The sequence below is a fragment of the Notechis scutatus genome, chromosome 2 (assembly GCF_049901735.1).
Source record: "Notechis scutatus isolate UNSWTSFEM ecotype Mainland chromosome 2, rNotScu1.2, whole genome shotgun sequence".
Taxonomy (NCBI): Eukaryota; Metazoa; Chordata; class Lepidosauria; order Squamata; family Elapidae; genus Notechis; species Notechis scutatus.
In genome coordinates, this window is record NC_142010.1 from 58389128 (window position 1) to 58415018 (window position 25891).

Here is a 25891-nt window from a genome sequence, read left to right on the forward strand (position 1 = left end):
TTTCTTTCTTGTTTTCTTTCTAGAAAAAAAGCAAAATCACTCAGGCTTCTCCTTTGTTGTTGTTTTAAATCTACTATTAGGAAATACAACACATAAATAAAAAGGGAAATAAAGTAGCACAAAACGAGCTACTGAAAACGTAAAACCAAATGGCGCGAGAAAGGCGTCGGCGTTAGTGCAAAAGTAAACACAGAACATCACGATCCCCAGTTCCGGGAGGGATCAACATTCAAAATGCTTCGAGACAGGCTGAAACAGATGTTGGGGGTGGGGGGGGCTGACTCTGTAAACCGCTTAGCCTTCGAGAGTGGCTGTAAAGCGCTGTGAAGTGGCATACAAGTCTAAGTGCTCTTGCTAATATGCCACAGACAGCTGTTCTACGACTCTTAACAGCTAAAAAGAGACGACGCTGAGATCCTTGCAAAAGGTTTTGCAGCAAAAGTCAAAACCAATCCAGGTTTCCTTTTCCACGCAAAGCCTGAATCTGCCCTGGTTCCCTTCCAAACAGGTTCGGGTACCTTTCGCACATCAGCGCTAGACACCAGGTGCTGCTGCGGCAACGTGGGCTGCCTTGGAACGGGCGATTCGACATTGCGTCATTAACGTGCGCCGGTCGTTTCCACGGCGCCGGGGCGAAGAGAAGGAAGCAGTTGCCGGAGACATGAGTGGGCTCGCTTTGCTTTTGCGAGCGGCGCGAACGGCGCTCCCACCCGGGGCCAGGCTGTTTCGCACCGGCTGCCCTCGGCCCGCTTTTGTTAAGGAGCTTTTCATGGGGAACTTCCAAGAGGTGAGGCCGCCGAAAGCTTCGCGGTTTCCCTGGGCTGGGGGACCTTGGGATTCAAGGGAAGACCCAGGTTTCCAGCATCCGTTCAGGAATCCGTTGGCGAAGCAGGGATCTGCTTTTTCACTGCGGGTGGTGGTTCTCAAGCTAGATGTCTATGGAGATTCTCGGTCATCCAGGACATGGTTGTCCCAAAGGTGCTTTTTCAAGAGGCAACTAGACTTTCTGGTTTTTCTCTGAAGACGTTTCGCTTCTCATAGTCTTCCAATATTTGAGGGGCTGCCACAGAGAGGAAGGCGTCGATCTATTTTCTAAAGCACAGACAAGGAATAATGGATGGAAACTGAACAAGGAGAGATTTAACCTGGAAATAAGGAGAAATTTTCTGTCAGTGAGAACAATTAACCAATGGAACAGCTTGCCCTCGGAAGTTATGGGAGCGCCATCACTTGAGACCTTCAAGAAGAGATTGGACTGCCATTTGTCAGAAATGGTGTAGGGTCTCCCGCTTGGGTGAGGGGTTGGACTAGATGACCTACAAGGTCCCTTCCAACTCTGGTTATCTGTTATCATCCAAGAAGCTTCTTCAGCTCTGACTGGATGGTGGGGAAGCTTCTTGGATGAGAAGCGAAACTTCTTCAAAGAAAAACGTCCAGTTGCCTCTTGAAAAAACACCTTTGGGATTCTCAAGTTAGAAAAAAAAAGCCTTTTGTGTTTCATCTCAGTTCGGATCTCAAACTGTCTACCTTTTAGGCTGGAGCTAGGTACACAGGTAGTCCTCGATTTACAACAGTTCACTTCGTGACCATTCAAAGTTAATGAAAAAAGTAAATGACCATTTTCACACTGACCATTGCAGCATCCCATGGTCAAGTGGCTTTGACAGCTGTCTCACATTATGATGGTTAAGCATCCCCATGGTCATGTGGTTTACATTTGGATGTTTGGCTGTCTCACACTTACGACGGTTGCAGTGGGGTCTTGCGATCAGCTTTTGCAACCTGGCAAGCAAAATCAATGAGGAAACCAACTTGTAGATGTTGGAGATGGTAGAAACTTGAAATGAATAAGCTGAAACTACATTTGGGAAGGGAGGTTTTTTATTAGAACTAGGCCGCAGTAGCGGTGGTGAGCGTGCACGCGTGTAGCTCCACTTGTACAAGCAGTTGGTGGACATGTGTGTGAAACTATGAGCAGAAGGTGCACACAGATGTCCCTTGCACAAATGAAACTACACGTGTGCACATGCACTAGCCACCACTCACATGGAACCATTCTCTCCCCCCTCCCCCGGTCCACCAAAGGTTGGGGATCAGTCAAACTAAAGACCTCCCAAGCTCTATACAAGGCCTTCCATAGCTCTCATAGATTCAGAGTTTTTATACAAATTGGAAACAATTGTTTACAGTCCAAGCAATCTTATTACAGTTATGAGTTATGAGTAATGTAAAATTGCTGGAAAGTTGGTAAAAAAATAATAATAACAGATATTATTTGGTCAATATTTGATCAAAAAAATGATAAAAAAGTCCAGATTCTATTTTGATAATGGGAGGTCTGTGAATCTACCCTGTTTCTCCAACAATACGGCCTCCCCCAATAGGAAGTCCCAGCATGTTTTATAGGCATGAAATGAAATTAAGCCCCTCTCCCCAAATTAAGGCCTATATTAAAACATGCGAAATGGGGAAATGGTGGGGGCTTGCCGTTAGGAAGTACTTTTGTGGCACACCCGGATATGGTGCTGCCTGCGTTGACCCGATACGAAGTGCCCCACCAACGCCGAGGTCAACATCAAGCTGTTGCCACCCACCACCCAAAGATGCAAGGGGGAATTAAGTCACCCGCGAAAACGGCGCCTAGCCATTTTTTTCGGCTCAAAAAAAAATAAGACCCGGCCTTATTATATGAGAAACACGGTAGGTTTACACAATTGACAGTTCAGTTATATGAACCTGAACTCACATCTTTCACTGTGTGTATATTTTTTGCTGAATACATCAGCGCACGTTTGCCATTCGTTTGGTGATAAAGTATGGACTTATATTCTAGTTTGGAAGATGGAAGTGAATTGGAAAAATAATGGGCTGTAGATTATGGAGCAAGTGTCAATTTTGCCACAGAGCAGCAGCGTTTATTATGAAATCTGGACACCCAGGCTTTAGCAATATTCTCAGACCTGCTACTCCAACATCCTTTAACATTCAGCAGCCAATCCCTAAGAAAATATTCTACCTGATGGATAAGAACATTTCAATTTGTATTATCCAGATAAAAGGATATCAAGGACCCCTATGTTTACTCCTGTTTTTAGGGTGTAAACTCCCCAGAGTTGTGTACCCCCTCAATGAATGTTTAAAAATTTTAATTGTCCTACTTTCTATGAATGACATGAATAAATCTGAAGGAATCCTAGTGCACAAATTAACTTTCTTATGACGGGGCTTTGGTGCTCTCTGAGCTTGATTATTTTCTTGCAGACATTTATTTCATTGCACAAACTAGGTAATATCATCAGTGCTAATAGGGAGTAGGGTTTGCTGTCAGTTGCATAGCATAGCATATAGTTCTTTATGTCTATGTGTCTATTGATGGTCAATTTGTCAGAGTGGTAGGCTTCTAAAAATTGCCTAGCATTTTTGGACTTGGCTTAGTCTAGGATAGTCACAGTTTCCCGATTGAAACTATGGTTAAATCAGTTCATATGTAGTTAAATTAAAAAGTTTTCATTGTGTCATCTGTCTGCTAAGTTAGTGTTCCTGGATGCGTCCTGCCAGTCTTCTGCTTGTTTGTTCTGAGTAGTGGCTGTTGCAGTCATTGCACTATAGGTGTAAATGACTCCTGTTTTTTCTCCTGGGGCTGCTGGGACTTTTAGTTTACTTAGGATGTTTTGAAGGACTTTAGTTGGCTTGTAATTTTGTAGGTGGCTACAAATATTATCCTTTGTTGGTAACATTTTTATGAGTTAGCTATTACTACTGTAGAGAACTGGGCTCCTGGAGGGAAATTAAGGGTCAAAACATTAATGTATTGTCAAACTATTTTCTAAAAATTGGTGCTCTCGATTTTTGAAGAACTTTAGAAATATGGTGTTTGAATTGTTATAAAAAAAAGACAATTACATATTTCTGGAAGGATATTTCTATACCAAAATCTAAATATAAGCTTAGTGAACTTGGTAAACTCTAAGCATATTTTCTTGGAATGGTACAAAATGTTTGCCAATGTTTCCTTCAATTTTTTGCCTTCCTAGTCTAATATGGTATAAAATCCTGGTGTTCCCCTGCAATCTTCTATTCAGATACTAAGCAAAGCTGACTCTGCTTAATTTTCAAGCCCAGACAAAATCACTTCTTGAGGCAAAGATCTACAAAGTACTTTTAAATATTGCTCAGTCTTTCTGTTTCATATCTTATCACATTAGTAAGGAAAGGGTGGCCAGCTCGGTCTCAGCAATTATGTAGCCTTTCAAAAAGATTTTAGAAACACCAGACACCAATAAGAATCATCACTGTATTCAGATCTCAGTAGTTATAACTGAGGACTATACCTTCTGAAGGAAAGAATAGATCAGTTCTGTTCCATCTTGCTTGTAGCTTTCAAGGTTTGTTTCAATAAGGCTTTTGTCCTAGATTTGGCACTAAAACAATCTTGGTCACTCTGTTGGATGACCCTCACTGGGAAAAGAATATTGAATGTATATATTTGTTAATTCTTTTGAAACTTTCAGAAACTTTTCATACTGACAGTAGAATCATTGTGTGGAGAATTGAGTTCTGTGTGGGTGCTCCCGATTTTCCATGGTTTTACCATTCCTTGAATCCCATCTCCAGAAATTGGTGCTGGTTGTGAGGAATGGGGTGGCATTTAAACATAATATAGTAACTATATTATGGGGTTCTGACTTATCACCCAAATTATTAATCGTCTGTATAGATCCGGTAAATAAAATCTTTCAGGGGCATAGGGTTCATCTGCATGTTTCATTTCCATGACAGAGAAGCAATGCCATTTCCTAAGCTTTATAGGATATTTCCTGGCATTATAATCACTGGCAAAGTCTTTCTGACACTTACCTAGTTTTGGATATTTGGGAGCAGAGGTGAAATTAACAGGAGTTCTGCTACTTTCTCCTTCTAGCCCAAGCAGAATAGTAAAACTATAGAATAGTAAAACTGTGTACAAATCTTTTGTAATACGAGTATATCTCTATCCAAAGATAGGCCAGCTTGTGCGTGGTAGACTGCAGCACTCCTGGGAGCTTTAATCCAGCTTCCTCTCCCATCAAACTGTCAAGTGGGCTATTTGGGAATAGAGGTTATTCAGTCTTACAGAAAGCCAGTCGACTGGCAGGTTGGTCTTCTGTTGTTTGTGTCAGGAGACTAATAGACCTGTGTGAGGAGTTACCAGAGTTGAGCACCTCTGCACCAACAACCTGTCACTTGACCAGTTTGAAAGCAGGCTGAAGCTTCCATCTCAGGCACCCATTTACACAAGTTGAGCCATTCACATTTGCCCAAGCCTTCTCCAACAAATTGATTTTCTGCACAAAAGCTGGCACAAAAGAAGATATTTCACACCCAGCCTCTCTTCACCATGCCCACAGCGGCAGACTTCTGCTTCATTGCTGTGCCAGAGTAGGGGTTCAGAGTAAAGTCAACATTTCTTTAACCTGATATACTTTAAATCTGACCCCACATGGGGCTAAAGAAGCTTAGGGCTGCCGTGAGGAATATGCCAAAGAATCCTGTGCCATCAGCTGACTTGCAGAAAACCGAACTCAATCACTTGCCCATTTCTTTGAATACCATAAACAACTTTTTTTTTACAAAAAAAAATCATTAAAATCTGTCATTTCAGAAGGAAGTTTTTCCTTATCCTGAAATTAGTAATGAAGAATTGCAAGAAATCAATGACTTCGTAGCACCAGTGGAAAAATTCTTCCAGGAAGAAGGTACACTTACCCTCCTCAGGGCTTTTTAAAATCTTTTTCTTCATGCCAAAAATAAAATTAAAATATGATACTAACAAGGAAATGTTTAAGGTTGCTTCTCTGTATTTTTAAGCAAAAAGTGAAAAAATAGTAAGAATTATACTAAGTTTTATTAATGCTATGCTGGAATCTGCATTTCTACTTTTTCAAAAAGTTATCTTTTTTTCCTCCTTTATTCTCTGGGGGTTTAAAAATTATTTCAAATGTTTTCTGATGACATTTTGGGACTTATTTTTTTTTTATTTTTGAGGTTTATTTCTACCTAAGAAAAAAGTTCCTTTATGTTCTCCTAAATTTAGCTGGACTGTGGAAGCCAGAATGGTTGTGAGCAGCTGGAGAAATAACGCTAAAACAAAAGAAAGGATATTCACATAAATCAGGGGTGGGCAATTAATTTCCCCAAAGACCCATGTAAGAAACTGGGACTATTGTGGAGAGCCAAACCAATAAGCTGAGTTTAATTCTTCTCAATGTTGTTATCACTTTATAAAAAGTAGTAAATTATGTGGCTTTCGTTATCTGCTACCTGTAAGAATACATATTACATCTTATTTACATTTGATTTCTAATTTCCAATTAACCTCATGTGATCCAAACAGAGATAGCCAAAGGGACAGCTGTGGCCCAGGGGCCATATAATATACAGGCCTGACATAAATCCTTTGCTAACTTCATAAGTAAATAAGTATAAGTCACTAGAATAGAATAAACAAGCTTACTTCTGTTGTGTGATTGTTTGCTAAAATAATCTTAAATGTTGAGTTATCTAATTATCGATCAGTTACTATAGTTTTCTCATGTTCATTAGTGGATTCTAAGAAAATTGATCAAGATGCTAAAATTCCACAAGAAACTCTTAATGGGCTGAAGAGCCTGGGCCTTTTTGGCATACAGATACCAGAGGAATATGGTGAGTGAAAATGAATGTTTTTTTCCTCTTTTGAAAGCAATAAATACATTGATCATTTACACATTTACTTACACATATTTGCATAGTTTTTATTTTTTTAATTTTAGTTTCCTCCTGTATGTATTTTTAATTATTTACTTCCAAGACTTGGGAATTGAAACTCATCTTGTTTCCTTTTAGATTTAAAATTTCTATCTGTGTTTGAGTTGATATAGTAGTGATGTTTCTCTGTAGTAGTCTGGGGCTAGTAAAATTGAAATTTTCACTTATAGTTATTATTACTAATAGCATTGTTCAAAAGAGCATGATTCTTTCAGGAAACCGCTTAATACATTTTTACATAAATTAGCATATGCAATCATAAGATGTTCCACATCCTTCCATCTCTTGCCTAGACAGACTTACAAATGATTGATGGATACAGTAATCCTATTTCATAGCTGGTAATGAAAGCACGATTATAGAATAAAGCTCTGGAGTCTTCATGGCAGATGTGTGAAAAACAAAAACCTATGTAGAATTGTTTTATATTGGTGAAACAAAATGAAAACAGATTTAAAATAATATTTTATGGAAAACAAGTCTTGACAGAAAGTTGGCTATATTTCTGTTTAGGTGCTTAAGAAATAAGATTGAGCTTTGTGTAAGATACAGTTGCAGAACAGTGCTTTGGAGTTTGTTGGGACATGAAGACTAGAACTTTTCTGCAAATTTTTCAAATAAGTACCATATATACTTGCATATAAGGCCACCTATGGATAAACCGATCTTCAAATTTGTAACCAAAATACCATAAAAATATGCCACCTGTGGACAACCCAATTTTTTAAAATTTCTACCATTGGCTTACTTGTAGGTAATCAATAGATTATCCATGAGACAGAGACAGACAGAAATACAGACAGAAGGGTACTTTAAAAGAATATTGCAGTATACACTCATGAGTTAGCCTATCTGGAGATAAGCCAAGCACAATTATGTGTGTATATGTGGTAGGGAAGGGTTGTAACTAAAATGTTTGCTTATTCACAAGTATATATGATATATATATTTTTCCTGTCAATTGTCAGCATTCCAACTAATCTCAAGAAAAGATTTAAAGAGCTGCAGACAGGTGCAGACACCAAAGGTATACCTGCAACTGAAACACTGTATAGAAGGCAATCCCAAACAGGCTCAATGCTTTTTTTCTTTACTTTTATAAACACAGGGTATTTTATAAGAAAAAATATCTCAATTGATTTAAAAGATTTTTAAAAATCACAAAGCAATTTTATTTAATTTTTGTGTTGTAGACAAATTTCTTTTGTTTGACCACATTTTTTTCAGGTGGCCTTGGTCTTTCAAATACAATGTATGCCCGTCTAGGAGAAATAACTTCTCAAGATGCATCCATTGCCGTAACTTTGGCAGCTCATCAGGCTATAGGGCTAAAGGTAGTTTTTTCCTTTATTAATGTATTGATTTTTGTTTATCTAATGTTGTAAGAGTCAATGTTTCAAATCTGGAGAAGATAAAAGGTAATATACATATGTTACATACACTATACACACACAGAGAAACAAAGACAGACAGACGCATATATATTCCATTTTTAAAAATATTGAGAAGAATTTGTGTAAATAATTACTAGGCCAAAACAAAAGCAGCATGGACATAATTCAATTTAGCTTTTAGCTTCATTTAACTTTTGAGAAGTTTTAAATTTTAGTATGTACTAACATACTAAATTTTAAAACTTCTCAAAAGTTTTCTGAAGAATTTATGTTAGTTCTTCATACAGTTGCTTTCATTACCTGACTAAAATGGTCCTCACGTCAATGCCCCTTTCATTTCATGATTTCTGGAAACAGGTGTGCTAGTTTAGGAAAACTTGCTATGCATGAAGCCATGACACTCGAAATATCACTTCCTGGAATGACAGGGCTCTTGGGAATAGTTCGTTCCTATGATCTCAATACCTATAATTCAAAAATGCTTCCCTGTCTGACTGGTTTGTTTGTTTGCTATTGGCAGGGGCTCCTGATTGCAGGTACTGAGGAACAGAAGAAAAAGTATCTACCTAAACTGGCCTCTGGGGAGCACATTGCAGCATTTTGCCTCACCGAACCAGGAAGGTAGCATTTTTTTAATAAACTCATTAAAAGACTACATTTATTTACACATGAAATTGAACCCTGGTGAGAAAGGGTTGCAATCAAGAACTGGCCGCAGCGGCCCACTTTTCTGGCACTGGCGCAGCGCTGAAGGCTGAGCGACATGCCAGTGTGGCAAGAAGTGAGCCGCTGCTGTGAGGCAAGGCAGTTGTCGGGGCTTGGATGGCCTGGCAGGTGTCCTGCCGCGCTGGCACCAGAAGCGGTGGGCTGGCGCCATGTGGGCTCTTGCTTAAATTGCCTGCTGGTGCTGCCTCTGTGAAGCAGTTGTCAGGGTGTGCAGCCACCTAGGCCCTGAGGTAAGCCAGTATGCGCGTCGGGAAGCTCCACCCCCACCTTCCACCTCGGGCAGTGGCACCAAAATAAAATAAGACACTTCCCGAAAATGAGCCCTAGTACTTATTTCAGGGCCTAAAAGAAAATAAGACTGGGGAAACTTATTTTCAGGGAAATATAGTAAGTCACATTTTTCAGTGCCGTTGTAACCTTAAACCGTCACAGTGGAAGTGGAGGACTACCTGTAATTCTTCCTGTGTTTTTAATCTGTTCTTTGAATCGGAATGAACCATGTCTGCATATGTACCCTATATACCGTATTTGCGGCGTATAAGGCGACTGGGCGTATAAGACGACCCCCAACATTTCCACTCAAAATATAGAGTTTGTTATATACTCGCCGTATAAGACTACCCCCTCTTCCACACACCTTCCACTTTTGCACTTCTTTTTTTTGACGCACTTTTCTGCTTTGGACAATTTTGAAATGAGCTAATCCAATTTTGAACCAAGAATATGCAAATAGCTATGGAGTTTAGAAATGAGTTTTAAAAATATTTTTCATTGCTTACCATTAAGCGTAAAATATGTTGTAAATAAAATGAGAACACAGGAAACGTTCTCTTCTCAATACAGCTGATCTCTCTCTCTCTCTCTCTCACACACACACACACACCAAAACCGGACACTGAAAAGGCTGCCAAGGAACAGTATATTCAATGCCTTCTCTTTAATCAAGAAACAAGGAATTCCTTAGAATCTTTTTTTTTTCCCCAAGTGGCCCTCTTTAAAAAAAAAATGGAGGTAACACTTTCATTCAAAAGTCTTCCAGTATCTGGAGTCGCTCAGACATATTGAAGTGAGGCAGGAGAGTAAGTGAAATTTGAAATGATCCAGCTACCGTTTTCTTCCCCTCCTGCCCAAAGGCCATTATCTCCACGTCAAAAACGAACGAGGGGAGGCAAAGAAGCCAAACACGCTAAAAGGATCTCTTTATTTTCCTACACAAGGTCACACCTACTTTTCCGCATTCAAAGGACAACCTCTCCTCACCACCACCACCACACACACACACACACACCCCAATACCCGCAAACAATGTTCTGGGCATTAATCACCTTTGCTACATTAACCTGGTAAATTTATACCCTGCCTCCCCAGTGTTGCTTTGACGGCAGGATTTCACACAGCGGGCGCCGCTCGCCTCTTCTCCGCTCTCCCACCGTTCGCACATGTTGGAAGCACCGTAAAACCTGATAACCCACCCGGGGCTCCCCATCCTTAACCTACAGCCGCCCGCATGCAAAACCTGCGTGCAAAAAAAAAAAAGAAAAAGAAAAGTAAAATCGCCGCACGTGAGGATCTTGAATCCTCTCCTCCCCACACCGCTAAGGAAGGAAGAGGGGGAAAGGTTGCGCAGCGCGTGGCGAGTGACACCCGCCACACACACACACACACACACACACACACACACACACACACACACACCGCTCCCCCAGCCTCCCTCCCGGCTGCAACTCAAGCTCGAAGTGGAGTCGGAGTCCTCCCGGCGTATAAGACGACCCCCCACTTGGAGGCATGTTTTTCAGGGCAAAAAGTCGTCTTATACGCCGGCAAATCGGTACTCGAGTATAAGCGAGTTTTTCAGCCCATTTTTGTGCTGAAAAAATCCCCTCGGCTTATACTCGAGTCAGATTCCCTCTGAAAAAAAATGGTGTGGAGTCGCTGCCGCCGGGCGGCCCAGTCCCTCCACCTCGGGAAGGGAAAGGCAAAGCGCTTTTTGCCTTTCCCTTCCCGGCTGGGGCTGTTGGGAGTGCGCTGCCCAAGTCCCGCCACCGGAAGCGGCCCCAGTCCCGCCGCCTCGGGAAGGGAAAGGCAAGCGCTTTTGCCTTTCCCTTCCCGGCTGGGGCTGTTGGGAGTCGCTGCCGCCGGAGCGGCCCCAGTCCCGCCGCTCGGGAAGGAAAGGCAAAGCGCTTTTTGCCTTTCCCTTCCCGGCTGGGGCTGTTGGGAGTCGCTGCCGCCGGCGCGGCCCCAGTCCCGCCGCCTCGGGAAGGGAAAGGCAAAGCGCTTTTTGCCTTTCCCTTCCCGGCTGGGGCTGTTGGGAGTCGCTGCCGCCGGAGCGGCCCCAGTCCGCCGCCTCGGGAAGGGAAAGGCAAAGCGCTTTTTGCCTTTCCCTTCCCGGCTGGGGCTGTTGGGAGTCGCTGCCACCGGCACGGCCCCAGTCCCGCCGCCTCGGGAAGGGAAAGGCAAAGCGCTTTTGCCTTTCCCTTCCCGGCTGGGACTGTTGGGAGTCGCTGCCGCCAGCGCGGCCTCAGTCCCGCCGCCTCGGGAAGGGAAAGGCAAAGCGGGACTGGGGCCGTGCCGGCGATAGCGACTCCTGACTCAGGGGGCCTCCGAGGGAGAGGAAGAGAGTGACTCCTGCCTCCCGCTGTCATCATCATCTTCTTCTTTTGGGTTAGTGAATCAATTAAACCTTTCATGATAGTGAGATCGTTTCCCAAATTAATTATTTTTATTTTTGAAATGTACCAGTAGCTGCTGCATTTCCCACCCTCGGCTTATACTCGAGTCAATGAGGTTTCCCAGTTTTTTTGTGTAAAATTAGGTGCCTCGGCTTATATTCGGGTCGACTTATACTCGAGTATATACGGTAATTACATTTTTCTTACTGGAATTGCTCCAATATTACAAGCATTTGAGAGAGAAGCAAGAGGGCATGCACACAATTATTGTGCCTTTAAAATGGGAAGGCTGACTTATACTTAGTTTGAAAGGGGTGTGGGGGAAGAATAGACAAGTTTGGGAAGCAGACTCTGCTTGAACCGTGAGGTTGAGGCAAAATGGAAGCTCCCTGCTATTGAATGATAAAAGCAAGAGGCTGAAAGGGAGACAGGAGAAATGTTGCCGCTTTGCTTCTACTCAAGAGGAGCTAATGGTCTCTTCCCTGTGTCAGTTTCTCCACAGCTAGCTGATAGATCAGAGGTCCCCAAACTTGGCAACTTTAAGACTTATGGATTTCAACTCCCAGAATTCTTCAGCCAGCTATGCAATGCTGGCTGGAGAATTCTGGGAATTGAAGTCCACAAGTCTTAAAGTTGCCAAGTTTGGAGACCTCTGTGATAGATGATCCAGAGTTTGTAAGCTGTTTTTTTTTGTTTTTTGTTTGCAAATGGCCAGGACAGTCACAAAGGAATTACAAGCCCAAATTACAAGCCCTCACTCAGAGCAAGACATAGTGAAGTTGCAATGACTGCAAGCCACCCTGTCCCATTCTGAGAAACCCCCTCATGTGGGTTATGAAGTCCTGACACAAATTCCAGGGAGCAAAGCTGGCTAGTTTTCTTCTGTGGATGGAAACTTCAAGCAAAGTGGAGAAGCTGTTGCCACTTATGCTGCGTGAGAGTATCTGACAGTGGCCATCTTTCTATAACAGATTTGTTTAGCTGTCTTTCTATTGGGTGTACACTGCTTTAAGCAGACACTAGGTTCCCATTTGTTGTTACTCCAAGGAGCAATTTAAGAACCATTTTAAGGAATTATTTTAAGTGTTTGGAAGCATAATACCTAGCCTTTTCAGATTTAGATTTCTCCTAAGCGAGAAAGGATTTTGACTTCAGTAGTTCAATTCAGCTACCAAATCCCATTTTCCTGATTTACCTGTATTACAGTGGTAGTGATGCCGCATCCATTCAGACCAGAGGCACTTTGAGTGAAGATGGAAAGCATTACCTATTAAATGGTTCAAAGGTACAGAATGGGCTACTTTGTCAATGTCAATTTAACCAATGCGATTTACATTTCTAAAGAGAAAGCTGGCTGGATGAGATCAGCCTTTTTACAAAAAGAGTGAGCTGCACAAACACTAAAATAACCTAATAAGAAAGCAAGTGTACCCAAAAGTGCTTTTCTTTTGTATGAACTTTCTAGCCATTTAGTGTTTTAAAAGGATTTATTTCCCAGTGTTAAATCCAGCTTGTCAGATCTGTATTCACCGGTAGGAGATTATTTCAGAAAACATGCTATGGATGAATACTAAAGATACAACATCTGCCTATCAGTTCATACATATTTACTGAAGTAATTTTCATGTTTCTTCTGAATGGAACATAAAATATGTTCTTTTCTTTCAATTGCAGATATGGATATCCAATGGTGGTATTGCAGATATCTTTACTGTGTTTGCAAGAACTGAGGTTGTTGATGAAGATGGTGTATTCAAAGACAAAATTACTGCTTTTATTGTAGAAAGAGCTTTTGGTGGAATCACTAGTGGAAAAGCAGAGGATAAACTGGGGATACGTGGATCTAACAGTAAGAAGTATATTCACATTATTGTGGAATTTACAAGTGCAAATTGTTTACTAAACCTTAAAAGCAATTCCAGTGTTTTTGTCAACAACTTTTTCTAAAATGTGTGGGACAGATTTTTTTTAATTGGCAAAAAAGTATTTATATGCATTTTCTGAAAATTTTTAGTTCCATGATCACATTCACCATTTTTTACTTCATATCTGCATTTAGAATAGTTTATGATTTTCCAAGTAAAACCCCACTAACTTCTTCTGTAAGCTGCATCCTTCATTACTGAAGTTAGTGGCAGGTAGATGGTGGGGTTTCATATGCCACATTTTAATGTCCTTTTGTGATCTTTGTCCTGCTGAAAACAATATTGTATCAGAAACTCAATGTAATTTACAACTTGTACCTACTACCTACTACCTAGAGTAAGCATATGGTAGGAAATGGCCTTTTTTGTACCAATCATTCCACACAAATAATGTTTATGTAAAATTTTAATGTAAAATTTCATACCAGCTCTTAGCACACTTTATATTAGTTTATTATTATATAAGAGTCTAGAACAGGGGTCATCTTTTTTCATAGCATCTATGTTAATTCATATGTAATGTAATCCAAAATATTACATTCTAGTTCTTTAAATAGCACATTTTGATAAAGGAATTAGCCCTGAACACAGTACACAGCATCTGGAGTCATAGAATTATACCTCTTGTCATTATCTCAGTCTTTTTATATCTGGTATTCACCTCATTGAAAACCCGCATCCAATTGGAATTTTCAAATGTAACATCGTCCTGCTGGCAACAACCACAGGCTATGTCTAAATTGGGGAATGGGAAGAGTTGGAAATTAGAATGGTGAGCTCCAATTTAGTCTTGGGCCTCACTCCCAGTCTTGAAATCTTCTTGATTTTTAATTGTGAGTGTTTTCTTTGTTCAAGGATATTGCAAAATGTTGAATATTTTTTAATCTTGCAGCTTGTGAAGTTCACTTTGAAAATACAAAAATTCCTATAGACAATGTTATTGGAGAAGTTGGAGGAGGGTTTAAGGTAAGATGTAGAGATAATGCCATATGCTTCATTGTGACATTTAGAGAATGAATTTCAAATTGCCCTTAATCGCATGATCAATTCTCCAAAATTCCAGCTAAATGAATAACACTGAGTCTTGGTTTTGAATAAAAGTGAACTATGAGAGAAAAACTATATATGCATTTTTCTTACCTATCTGTATTTCAGGTTGCTATGAATATTCTAAACAGTGGAAGATTTAGCATGGGCAGTGCTTCTGCCGGAATACTTAAGAAACTGATTGGTAAGGCTAAGCTTCTGGATTGCCAAGTTCTTGCCTTAGAACCTTTTGTGCAAAGATATATACTTATATTAGTTTGGGTTACTGAATCTCTTTGACATAGTGTTTTATTTAGGAATTACATCCTACATGATCTTTGTTTTGATCTCAGTCAAGATTTTTATACATTAGTGCAGCAAGTTATAATGTTGAGAAGTTTGTGATATTTTTGTAGGCTATGTAGACCCTGTGGCGTTGAGGTGATATTCTAAGGAAGTTTGTGATTTAGAGACACTGTCTAAAGTTTCTCAGAATGCCCTGATACATACTGTTTGTACGTATAATTTTTAATGAAAATCACAAAGCTTGGTGGAGGAAACAAGTTTGTGTTGTGCTACAGTGACTCCTAAATACCTACCATTTAGGGATTTGGAACAATTACCAGCTTTTTATTCAATATTCTGGAAATTATTTGCCTATGATGATTAGGCAGGTGTTTTTGTTACAGAGCACACATTATATTTAAAAACAAATTATATGTGTCCTGGGCTCAAAAAGAGTGTTCTTTGTTTACTTATGTCATACAACTGTTTGGAAGGAAAACATGTGCAAGCCATTGAAAACCTTTTAACTGAGATAAATATGAATGTTTAAAATGACCTTTGCCTTTAAATATCCTGAAGTTCATACCGTTCTTTTTTGTATTTGAAATAAATTTTACATGGTCATTAAGACAATATTTTGAAATATGGTAATCATATTTCACATCAGTGAAATTATGCAACTACTATCAGTGATCTCAATATAAATGTGTAAATATAAAAACAATTGACACTGCATTGACGGTGCCACAAACTGATGCAAAAGTTACATTGGGATTTCAGTGTTAGTATTGTCCATGAGTCAGTTTCATTTGTTACCTTAATTCTAAATTGTTTTTATTGACACATTTAAACCATATGTTGCTTTTCAGACTCAGTACTAATACTTAGGCTTATTCAATTGCCTCCTTTTCTCACTTTTTCAAGAAATGACTGCAGAGTATGCTTGTACAAGAAAACAATTCAATAAGAAGCTGAGTGAATTTGGATTAATTCAGGTGAATAAGAAATTGTTTAATTTATTTGAGAAATGCTAAGGAAATTTAACCTGCTTTGAGCAATATTAAATTGTGACAGTACTGGTTTAAAACATATGACTTTATTGGTAATATTGTAAATAAAATGAATTATTTCAAGTGTATAAGAATATTGTATTAAATCATGATTTCTTGAAACTGAGAAGAAATTCTAATGTTATTTTTAATTTATGCAGAATATTTAAATATAATGGATATTTTTAAAATGAATCTTTCAGGAGAAATTTGCCCTTATGGCTAGGCAAGCTTATGTAATGGAAAGCATGGCCTATCTCACTGCAGGAATGATGGACAGGCCAGGAATCCCAGATTGCTCGGTTGAAGCTGCCATTGTTAAAGTAAGCTTTATTGACTGGGGTAAGGCTAGAAATATTTCTCCTAATGTTCAAATACAAGAAATCTGTGATATATTTTCACCCTTTCATTGTTTACCACTATTCCAGTTAAATACTTTTGTTTGGCTGCTTAAATGATAGCCCTTGTAATTCAGTTCTCTTTTGGTGACTGCTCATCTGTAAGACTTTGTACATCTAACTGAAATAGAAACAATAGAATGCCAGGAACTAAGATTTGCCTACTTCACAAGTTGACCATAAACCCCAATGAGTCATCTGTTTTAGAAAGATTTCCAAATGCAGGTAGGATTGTAGAAATTATCAATGAAATGTATTTCACAAATTAATGTAAACTCACTCAAATTCAGTTGGGGAGGACTTTGAATATCTTTATGTGTCCACTAGTTTGGCTTTATTCATGTTCTGGTATATGTGAATGGTATGTAGAGAACGTTCATTCTATAAGAATGTTGAGAACTGACTCTGGTTCTCAGAATATTGCTTTTAAAATGGCACTAAAAGATGGTTATATCAGATTTGGATAATTCTAGAATTTCTAGCAGTATAAATATCTTAAATAGCAATAGCACTTAGACTCATATACCGCTTCATAGTGCTTAAGTGACAGTCAGCATATTGTTCCCAATAGCCTGGGTCTTCATTTTATTGACTTTGGAAGGCTGAGTCAACTCTGAGCTGGTCAGGATCAAACACTTCGCAGTGGGCAAAGTTAACCTGCAATACTGCATTCTAACTACTGTGCCACCACGACTCAGCAGATGAAAGCAAAATAAAAATAATTTTTTAAAATCAATATATTCCATAGGCACATATAACTCAGTAGCATATCGTGTTTGCTTAGTTCATAAATCTAAAATGAGTGTATTTTTATTATGAACACTTGTGAGAGACAAAATTGTTCTTATAAATTAATAGCTCATCTTCATATTCTGTAGGGTTCAGCAATTATTACTAAATCTATCCCCACTTAAAAAACCCATGCTGTTTTTCATAATTCCAAATATAGTTTGCCATCTTTATCCCACTAGCATGACAAATTTAATAGTAACTTAAACTAAGTGCTTCTTATATTTCTAAGTTTAAAAAAAAACTAATATAAGAATAACATTTTTTCCCCTACGATTATGGGCAGGTGTTCAGTTCAGAAGGTGCTTGGGTTTGTGTGAGTGAAGCACTGCAAATTCTTGGAGGCCTTGGCTATATAAAAGACTATCCATATGAGCGCTATCTCCGGGATAGTAGGATACTTATGATTTTTGAGGTAAATATGAACGCCTTCAGAAAAAATAAATAGTAACAACTGTTCTATGGTCTTATTAACAGTAAGGCACTTTTAATCTTTGAACAAGATTTTAATGTATCTTTACAAGCCGTTGACAGAAATATCACTTTAATAAAATTAAAGTGTATTAACTTTAATACAAATTTAAATTGCTCAAATATTTCTTTTTCTGTTTCAGGGAACAAATGAGGTTTTGAGGATGTATATTGCTTTGACCGGCATACAGTATGCAGGCAAAATCTTAACTGAAAGAATAAAGTATGTAATTTTTTGAAATAATCATATTAAATGAATTAATACTGGACGTAGATTGAAAATTGGTCAGTAGGAACAGCACTGAAGGAAAAGGATGCTTCAGGCTTTTTTTCTTTCATTAATGAATAATTTTAATAATGCTCCATTTGTATTATTCTGGAAGGATAATTTTAAAGTAAGTCTTATTAGATCAGATGGTGTTACCTAGTTTGGATAAGGAAACATCTGCAACAGCCAGGCTCAGAGAACACCAAGGACCCCTCATTTCAACCCTGTGCTACAGATATTCTCCTTTTAAAGTTAAGCCTATTGTAATTTGATTAAAACTACAAAAGGTGTTTGTAATATTGGTCATTTAACTATTGATGCTGTGAATTGGCATCAATTCAGTAGAAAGAATATGTAATCAAGGAAACTCGAGGTAGCTTATATGATAATGATTCTGCAGGTGAGAATTCAGAGTTTCTGCTGATACCACTGTAGCTATGATATGTCAGAATTTTTACCTATATAGGTAGTCCTTGAATTAGAGCATTGAGCCCCAAATTTCCATTGCTAAGCAAGGACAGTTGTTAAATGAGTTTTGCCCTGTTTTTATGTTTTCTGCCAGTTGTTAACTGAATCTGGCTTTCCCATTGACTTTGCTTGCCAGATCACAAAATATGAGCAGATGAGTTTTACTTCTGTTTTCTTCTTATTGTAAGCCACCCAAAATAACAGACTGTATGTAAGAGGGGCGGCCAAATCGATTTGGTAGGTAGTTTGTAGGATTAAAATAAATTCAGGCATATACAAAGCCCAGCTCAGAAACAACTGACACTTGACAGCAGCCAAGACAATCTGACCTCTTTTAATTCACTGCATTTGGGCTGCTTTAGGTTTTGTAGAAGTTTAAGATGCACTTTACGTCCCGTCCCCCATCCTCCCCCACCTCCCAAAAAAAAAGTAGGAGTCTTTTTCTTTTTCCCTTTGCAGTCACATTGCTGCTCCTGAGCTGACTAGGGGGCTCCCTGCCTTCCCTCTTCCCCGGTGAACTGAAGCTCCAGCAGTTTTGGAGGAATGAAAAGCAGGGGAAAACAAATATCGAATAAAATGAATATTTAGGTGAAGGAAAAGCAAAGGACAGTTATGCACTGTATTGCGCGGGCACCCCATTTAAATTAATACAATTATTCTTCTGCAGAGAATTCAAGAAAAGAAACGTAAAAGTGATGTGGAATCTAGTTTTAGGCAGGCTGTTTGGCAGCAAGCCTCCGAGTATAGGAGTAATTGGACAAGGGGGAGTAGTTCATCCCAGTCTCAAAGTAAGTGATATACCTATTATAGTCCTCCAGGCTTTTTAGTGCAATACCAAATTCTTCCATTTATTATTTAGAAAACAAAAATACGTTTGGTTTTTTACATAGTTTAGACTAGTATTTTCCAACCTTGGCAATTTTAAGATGTAAGGATCTCAATTTCCAAAATTCTCCAGCTGCATGATAGCTGGGGAATGCTTTTAGAATTGAAGCCCACACATCTTAAATTTGCTATGATTGAAAAAAATCATTTTGTCTGTTGGCCCATTTAGTCCTTTATTGGTGACAATGCCCTTCTATGCAGTCTAGCTGCTGTTGTTCCTTCTTAAAGGGTGGGGGTGGGGGGGGAATAGTCCTTTTGGCTTTTTTTTATAAATGATCCCTTGCAGCTTCTGGTGATGGTGGGTTATTTTTAGTGGGGAGGGAGGGAATTAATCAATCTAGGAAACATAATAATAGTTGTGATTATTCTTGTGATTTTTGAGCCTGGCTACCTGGAGTCACATTACCATGAAACACGAGTACTTTGGGGTTAGTTTAGCTAGGATCTTAATCTGGAAATGGCTGACTGCTGGGTTTGCATGGTACTCTTGATATGTCATTGATTCAGTTAAGTACACCCATCCAATTGGCTGCCAGTAGCTTTCCTGCATCTTGGAAAACTTGCCTGGAGAACCTGGAACTGTCCACATAAATAGCCCCCTTAAGAAGATATATTTTTGTCTAGCTATTTTTACTGAATTGACTTAGCTAATTTCCAGCTTCAGTGTATTTTTCCCATGATAATTTTTGTATGCTTAATTCTTGCTGCTATCAATGAAACCTTTTTTTCACATAATTAACTTTTTACCCTTGCTATTCACATTTTAAATTATATAAATGAGATAAAAGTAATTTGGTGTTTACATTGGAATTTTTGTGTAAGTTTAGATACTCATTGTTTCACTGAGAAATTGTTAAATCTATGCAATTATTAGTAGTTACCAAATCCTGTATCAGTTATTATAAATACAAACCAGATTGCAGTTGCACTCCTTTACTAAACTGCCTTATAATGCTTCAGTCATGTGTCACATTCCTTGCTTGGTATCAGTATCATATTTATGTTTAATAATGAAGACATGAAACTTGATGTATGAAAAGAGCTAAATGACCCTTTTATGGAATAAGGCGCAATTATTTGAAATATGTATTTTAACTGGCTGCAGGTGTAAAGCTGATAAAAGTTACTGGCTAAGCGAGGTCATTTTCACTGACCCCCATGAGTTCTTCAACCTACATGCATTTAAGAAAGCAAATATATTTTCTGGGTTGCTAATAGAATGAAAAGAACTATCAAAAAGAAAAACTTTGAAATTTAAAAGATAATCTAATTGCAAAAACCATGTCAAAGCATTAACTCTGCTTTGGCTTCTTTAACACATTTAACATGTTTCTCCTTCTGACCATCTGACCACCTACCCTCTCTTTTTAATAAAAAGCATGCTTGTATTAAAATCAATAAATCAACAAACCAACAAAAGATCAGTTCTTTTCTTGCTATATTGATTTTGAATAGCCATCTACATTGTGTGCATAATACACTTAGGTCATGTAAATATGCACTTGATGTCCATGTCTCAACTTGAGATGAAAATATAGTGTCTAGATTTTTTTTCTTTGCAGGAAAGTGTTGAGAAACTTGAGCAAAACGTCTTTGAGTTTGGAAACACAGTTGAAAATTTACTAGTGAGGTTTGGCAAGGTAAACATGACTTATCTATTTGTCTTCTCACTACCGTGTTTCTCACAAAATAAGGCCGGGCCTTATTTATTTTTTTTTGACCCCCGAAAAAACAGCTAGGCTGTCTTTTCGGGGGTGACTTAATTTCCTCCCCCACCTAGAGTGGCCCATATGCACGTACCTCGCCGCGAGGCTGCTTCTATTGGCCGATGAAAGCTCCCCAAAGGCAGAGTCCCCAGCCGCTTCGGGGTGAGGCGTGGCTGTCCGTGTCCCCTCAACTTTTAGGCAGGTTTTTTCAGGCGATGGAAGCTCCCCAAGTGCAGTCACCAGCCACTTCGATCAGCTGGTAGAAGCGGCCTCGGGGCGAGCGCATACACACACCCCTCGCCGCGAGGCTGCTTCTACCGGCCGATCGAAGTGGCTGGTGACTGCACTTCGGGAGTTTCCATCGCCCGAAAGAGGGGACATGGGCAGCCTTGCCATGCCCCAAAGTGGCTGGGGACTCTGCCTTCAAGGGAGCTTTCGTCTGCCGATAGAAACGGCCTCGCGGCGAGGGGAGTGTGTGTGTGCGCTCGCCCCGGGGCCGCTTCTACTGGCCGATCGAAGTGGCTGTTTGACTGCACTTGGGGAGCTTCCATCGCCCGAAAGAGACTGCCTAAAGGCAAGGGGACACGGGCAGCCATGCCATGCCCTGAAGCGGCTGGGGACTCTGCCTTCAGGGAGCTTCTATCGGCTATCAGGGTATTCTAGCCTAGGCTACCTGCAGGGCACTCCTAAAGGCAAGTTTTCTCCCCATCCCCCCCAGTTCTCTTCACCTAGTGTAGTTCTAATGAACAATGTGAGAAATGGCGGAGAAACGCATGGTTTTAATAGGCCTAAATTTTGGGGGTGGGGCTTAATTTCACCTCATGCCTAGAAATCATGCTGGGCCTTCCTATTGGTGGAGGCCGTATTGTTGGAGAAACACGGTATTTTCTTGTCACATTCTACTAATCTAGGCAAATTACATGTCTGAAGTTTCCTTCCACTAAAACACTTCCTTAGAACCTACACAAATCAGTTGTTTTCCATAATCTGCCTAAAGACATTTTTCACTAACCATGTATCAGTATGGCAATTTGATGATTACTGTATTTGTTTATAAGCATTACAATTCATGATAGCTAGTGATTCTTAATTACTGTTTTCTTTAATACTAGACTATTGTGGATGAGCAGATGATTCTTAAAAAAGTGGCAAACATTGTCATTAATTTATATGCAATGACTGCAGTCATATCCAGGGCTACCCGATCTATGTGCATTGGTTTGAACAATCATGATCATGAGGTGAGTTTGTTTTGCATCTTAATGTGATGAACTTGAATGACATAATAAAACAGGCACGAGGAAATTCAAATTATTTTTATTTTTAAGTTGAGAACAAAGTTATGTCCAGTTGCAGCATTAAATAAAAATAAAAAATGAATTATCTTGTCATTTCTGTGACAAGATGATTTTGTAAAAAAGATCAGATTCTTGCTTTGATTCTCCAGTGCATTAGCATAATTTTGAAATAATTTGGCATATCCATGGTAATTTTCTTATGATTACAAAAAGCTAAATGGAACCCCATGTACAAAGTTTGCAAGTAGATGTTGGAGATGAACAGAAATGACTACTGCTTACCGTGTTATATTTGATTATCCTGCCTTCACTAGTATATGATCCACAAAAGGCTTGTAACAATGAATTAGCAAAATAATTATTCTTCCTCTAGAATTTAGATACTGAAATCTGTATGTCTTAAAAGGACAAAAACCAATGTTTCAGACTGATTGTCAGATTACAAAACCAAACATTGAACAAAGTGTAAAAAAATTAAAGAATTTCTTCAGAAGATTTGAATTTATTGTTAGATTATTGTACAGGCAACTAATATAAAAACTCTTCTATTAATCTTTCAAGCTTCAGTCATGGAGTTAGTCAGCCGTGAGGTAACAAGCAACGTGAAGCTGAGAGGGAGGGGGAAGAGAGAGAAAGTCAGTTTCTATTGCTAAGCAGATATACGGTGTAGCGAGAGTGCAATAAGCTGATTTTGTGTCCAAACCATGTATATCAGGAGTTGATGATTATATTAAAATTCTTGAAGTACACTTAGGAACAGCATTCAAACTGCTAATAACTGATTTCTAGGTGCTGCTTGCAAATATTTTCTGCACTGAAGCTTGTTTTGAGAATAATTACACAATGGTATCATTACAAAAAGGTAAGTGTACAATTGAATTCAGTATTGCTACTTCAGCTGTAACAAAGTATCTTTAAAAATCCTTCAACTAAAATTTTATTCCTGGTGATTTCATGGACATGACATTTTGTTGCCATTGCTGTGAAGATGGCTTATTATTGTCTTTACTGATTTATTTTTTGGGGGGGAGGGGGGCACAGTGGTGGGATTCAGCCAGTTTGCACCACTTTGGGAGAACCGGTTTCTGAGCAGTTTGACAAACTGGTTGTTGGAAGAAATAATTAGGGCAGAGAACCAGTTGTTAAATTATTTGAATCCCACCACTGGGTTGGGGGGGGAGCTTCTGGATTTGGCCTGTTGATACCCTTTGAAAATCTTCAATCCAATTACTAGCCAGATCCGATTTTGCTCTGCTTCTGCGCCTAGATTGGCCAGTTCTGACAAAATGGTCTGACAAAATTATGTGGTTTGTGATTTTGGGACCATCAGTATTTGGGAACTTACTGTCTTTGGTTCTAGATGGGTGGCACTGACCCTGGGCATAATCTGGGGATCCTTATGGACTCACAACTCCTGCTCAATGAGATGCTAGCAGTCCTAGGAGACCCTTTGAGCAACTTCAGGTTGTGTACCAGTTGAGCCAATTCTTCATCAGGAAGCTCTACAATCGCTCATATGGTCAGCTCCTGCATAGATTACTGAAAACTTCTGTATATGGGGCTGCCCCAGAAGGTTCAGCTTGTGCAAAAAGCAGTGATGTGGGCACCTACATCAGAGCATGTTTTCACTTTTGCTCTCCAAGCTGCGTTGATTAGCAGTATGCTTTCCAGGTTCAATTCAAGGTGTTTGATAATCACCCCTTAAAGGCATAGGGGCCTGGGTTATTTGAGGGACTGCCTTTCTCCAGTTGCATCTACCCATCCCATCAAGTCTAGCAGCAGGGGCAAGTTATTGGGTCCAATCCACTAAGGAATGTCAACTGATGGGACTCAGGAGGAGACCCTGTTCTGCCATGGCACCCCCTCGCTGAAACGTTTTCTCCCCTGAAGTCACAATTGGCCTTCCGGAAGGGCCCATAATTACCATCTCCTGGGGAGTTGGCAGTAGTTGTGTGGAGCCTGCTAAAAGGTTATATGGGTATTCTTTGTTTAGCAACTGTCTTATATAGCAACCGTTTGCACTTATGAGTTAATGGAAAAGTAACTTTGCGACTAATCTTTGTGTTTATGATACAGACCATGTTTTTTTAACAATTCTTGTTTCAATATTTTAAAGCTTTTTGTTATGATTTGGAGGGGGGGCTTGAGTTTGTGTGTTTTTAACTTGTAAGCTTCCCAGAGTCATGTATGTAACTCATCTAAATTGATCAAATACATCAATAAAATTGTCACCCCTCTAAGGTGTCAACAGAATAGTAAATACTTGTTAAAGCCAACCCGCTAAAGCTGAAATAGTACTACTGCCGCCCTTTCTAAAACATGCCGTTAATATATCTTAAGTTCGAGCAAAGCAGGTTTTTCATTCTTCCACGTAATGAAGAATACAGGTAGTCCTCGACTTACAACAGGTTCACTTAGTGACCAGTCGAAGTTACAACGGCACTGAAAACGAATGATCACCATTTTTCTCACTTAGGATCGTTGCAGCATCCCCATGATTTACATTTGGAGGCTTGACCACTGACTCACATTTATGATGCAGTGTCTCAAGGTCATGTGAATCCCCTTCTGCAACCTCCTGACAAGCAAAGTTAATGGGAAAACCAGATTCACTTAACATCCGTGTTACTAATTTAAAAACTGCAGCAATTCACTTAACAAATGTGGCAAGGAAAGTCGAAAAATGGGGCAAGACTCGCTTAACGAATTTTTCACTTTAGAAACATAAATTTTGAGCTCGATTGTGGTCATAAGTTGAGGATTACCTGCATGCACTTGTTGCTAGCCGCTCAGTAGCTTGTCTCGTTTCTCATTTAGATGTGTCTTTAAAGGATCAATTGCTTTTGTTTCCATTATCTCTAGATTCTCCTGAAAACCTGGATGAGGACATTAAAAAAGTGGCAAATCAGGTGCTGGAAAAAAGATCTTATATTTGTTCGCACCCCCTAGATAGGACTTTCTGAAAGCTGAAAAATATTACTAGAGCCAGAGAACATAGTAACTGAATGTATTCCAACTGGATCCTCGGGTATATTCTTTGATGTGAGGCAAAATGCATAACTAATAACATACACGGTTTCATATTTTACAGTGCAATTTTATAAAATACAAATAAAGTAATAAATTACATAAGCCTGCTTCCAGTTGATGATAAACTATCAATCTCTCTATCATCCATCCATCCCTTCCTCTCTTCTCTCCTTCCCCCCTCAGCATTAGAAAGTACAGTCTATGGTCACTGTATGATACTAAAAATATAGATTCCCAATGTTTTTCTTTATGGAAAAAATTTGGAACAAATACATAGTGTGTGTGTGTGTCTGCACGCGCGTGTGCAGATGTTACACAGATGTCCATGCATGCACATATTTATTCATATATTTCTCTCTCTCTCTCTCTCTCTCTCTCTCCCGCCCTTCCTCCCTCCCCCCCTTCCAGCCTTATTCACACAGCACTATATAGGCCACTTAACTGTCCACCAATCTGTTTGCAAGCCTTCTGGGACTTGTGATTTTCTGCTGGCTTCATCATTGACTTTGCTTGTTGAAACCAACAGGAACTCACAAGTTATGATCAAATGAGGTTTAACATTTAATGAGGCACAGCCCACCAATGCAATAGGGACTGTCTAGATTTCTATTGCTATTGCTATGGTCACATGATGTTGCAATTTAATGGGTGCATCACTGACTGACAGAAATTCCTGTCCCAATTACCATCATAACTCAAGGACTACCTGTAAATAAAA

General features: G+C 39.4%; 2 protein-coding genes across 4 annotated transcripts in view; one reads left to right on the plus strand and one right to left on the minus strand.

The window, feature by feature from the left end:
• Positions 1–592: 592 nt before the first annotated feature.
• Positions 593–25275, plus strand: ACAD9 (acyl-CoA dehydrogenase family member 9). Its single transcript, XM_087954834.1, has 18 exons — positions 593–787; positions 5642–5735; positions 6583–6684; positions 8014–8120; positions 8701–8801; positions 12782–12860; positions 13250–13424; positions 14393–14466; positions 14656–14731; positions 15736–15806; positions 16064–16183; positions 17334–17462; positions 17662–17741; positions 18922–19042; positions 20702–20779; positions 21958–22086; positions 22933–23005; positions 25006–25275. The coding sequence occupies exons 1-18, from the start codon at positions 662–664 to the stop codon at positions 25104–25106; spliced, it is 1836 nt and encodes a 611-aa protein (XP_087810960.1). The 5' UTR covers positions 593–661; the 3' UTR covers positions 25107–25275.
• The window catches only part of CFAP92 (cilia and flagella associated protein 92 (putative)), a 59670-nt gene continuing 55974 nt past the window's right edge, over positions 22196–25891 (minus strand). The window contains exons 20-21 of one of the 3 annotated variants that reach the window (XM_087954831.1): positions 24909–25019; positions 22196–22751 (exon numbers count right to left, since the gene is read on the minus strand). In XM_087954831.1, the coding sequence (XP_087810957.1) occupies positions 24925–25019 (95 nt within the window). In that variant the 3' untranslated portion in view covers positions 22196–22751; positions 24909–24924. Of the gene's footprint in view, positions 22752–24102; positions 24722–24908; positions 25020–25891 lie in introns of those variants that run through there. The other 2 variants (XM_087954832.1, XM_087954833.1) reach the window with 2 other exon arrangements.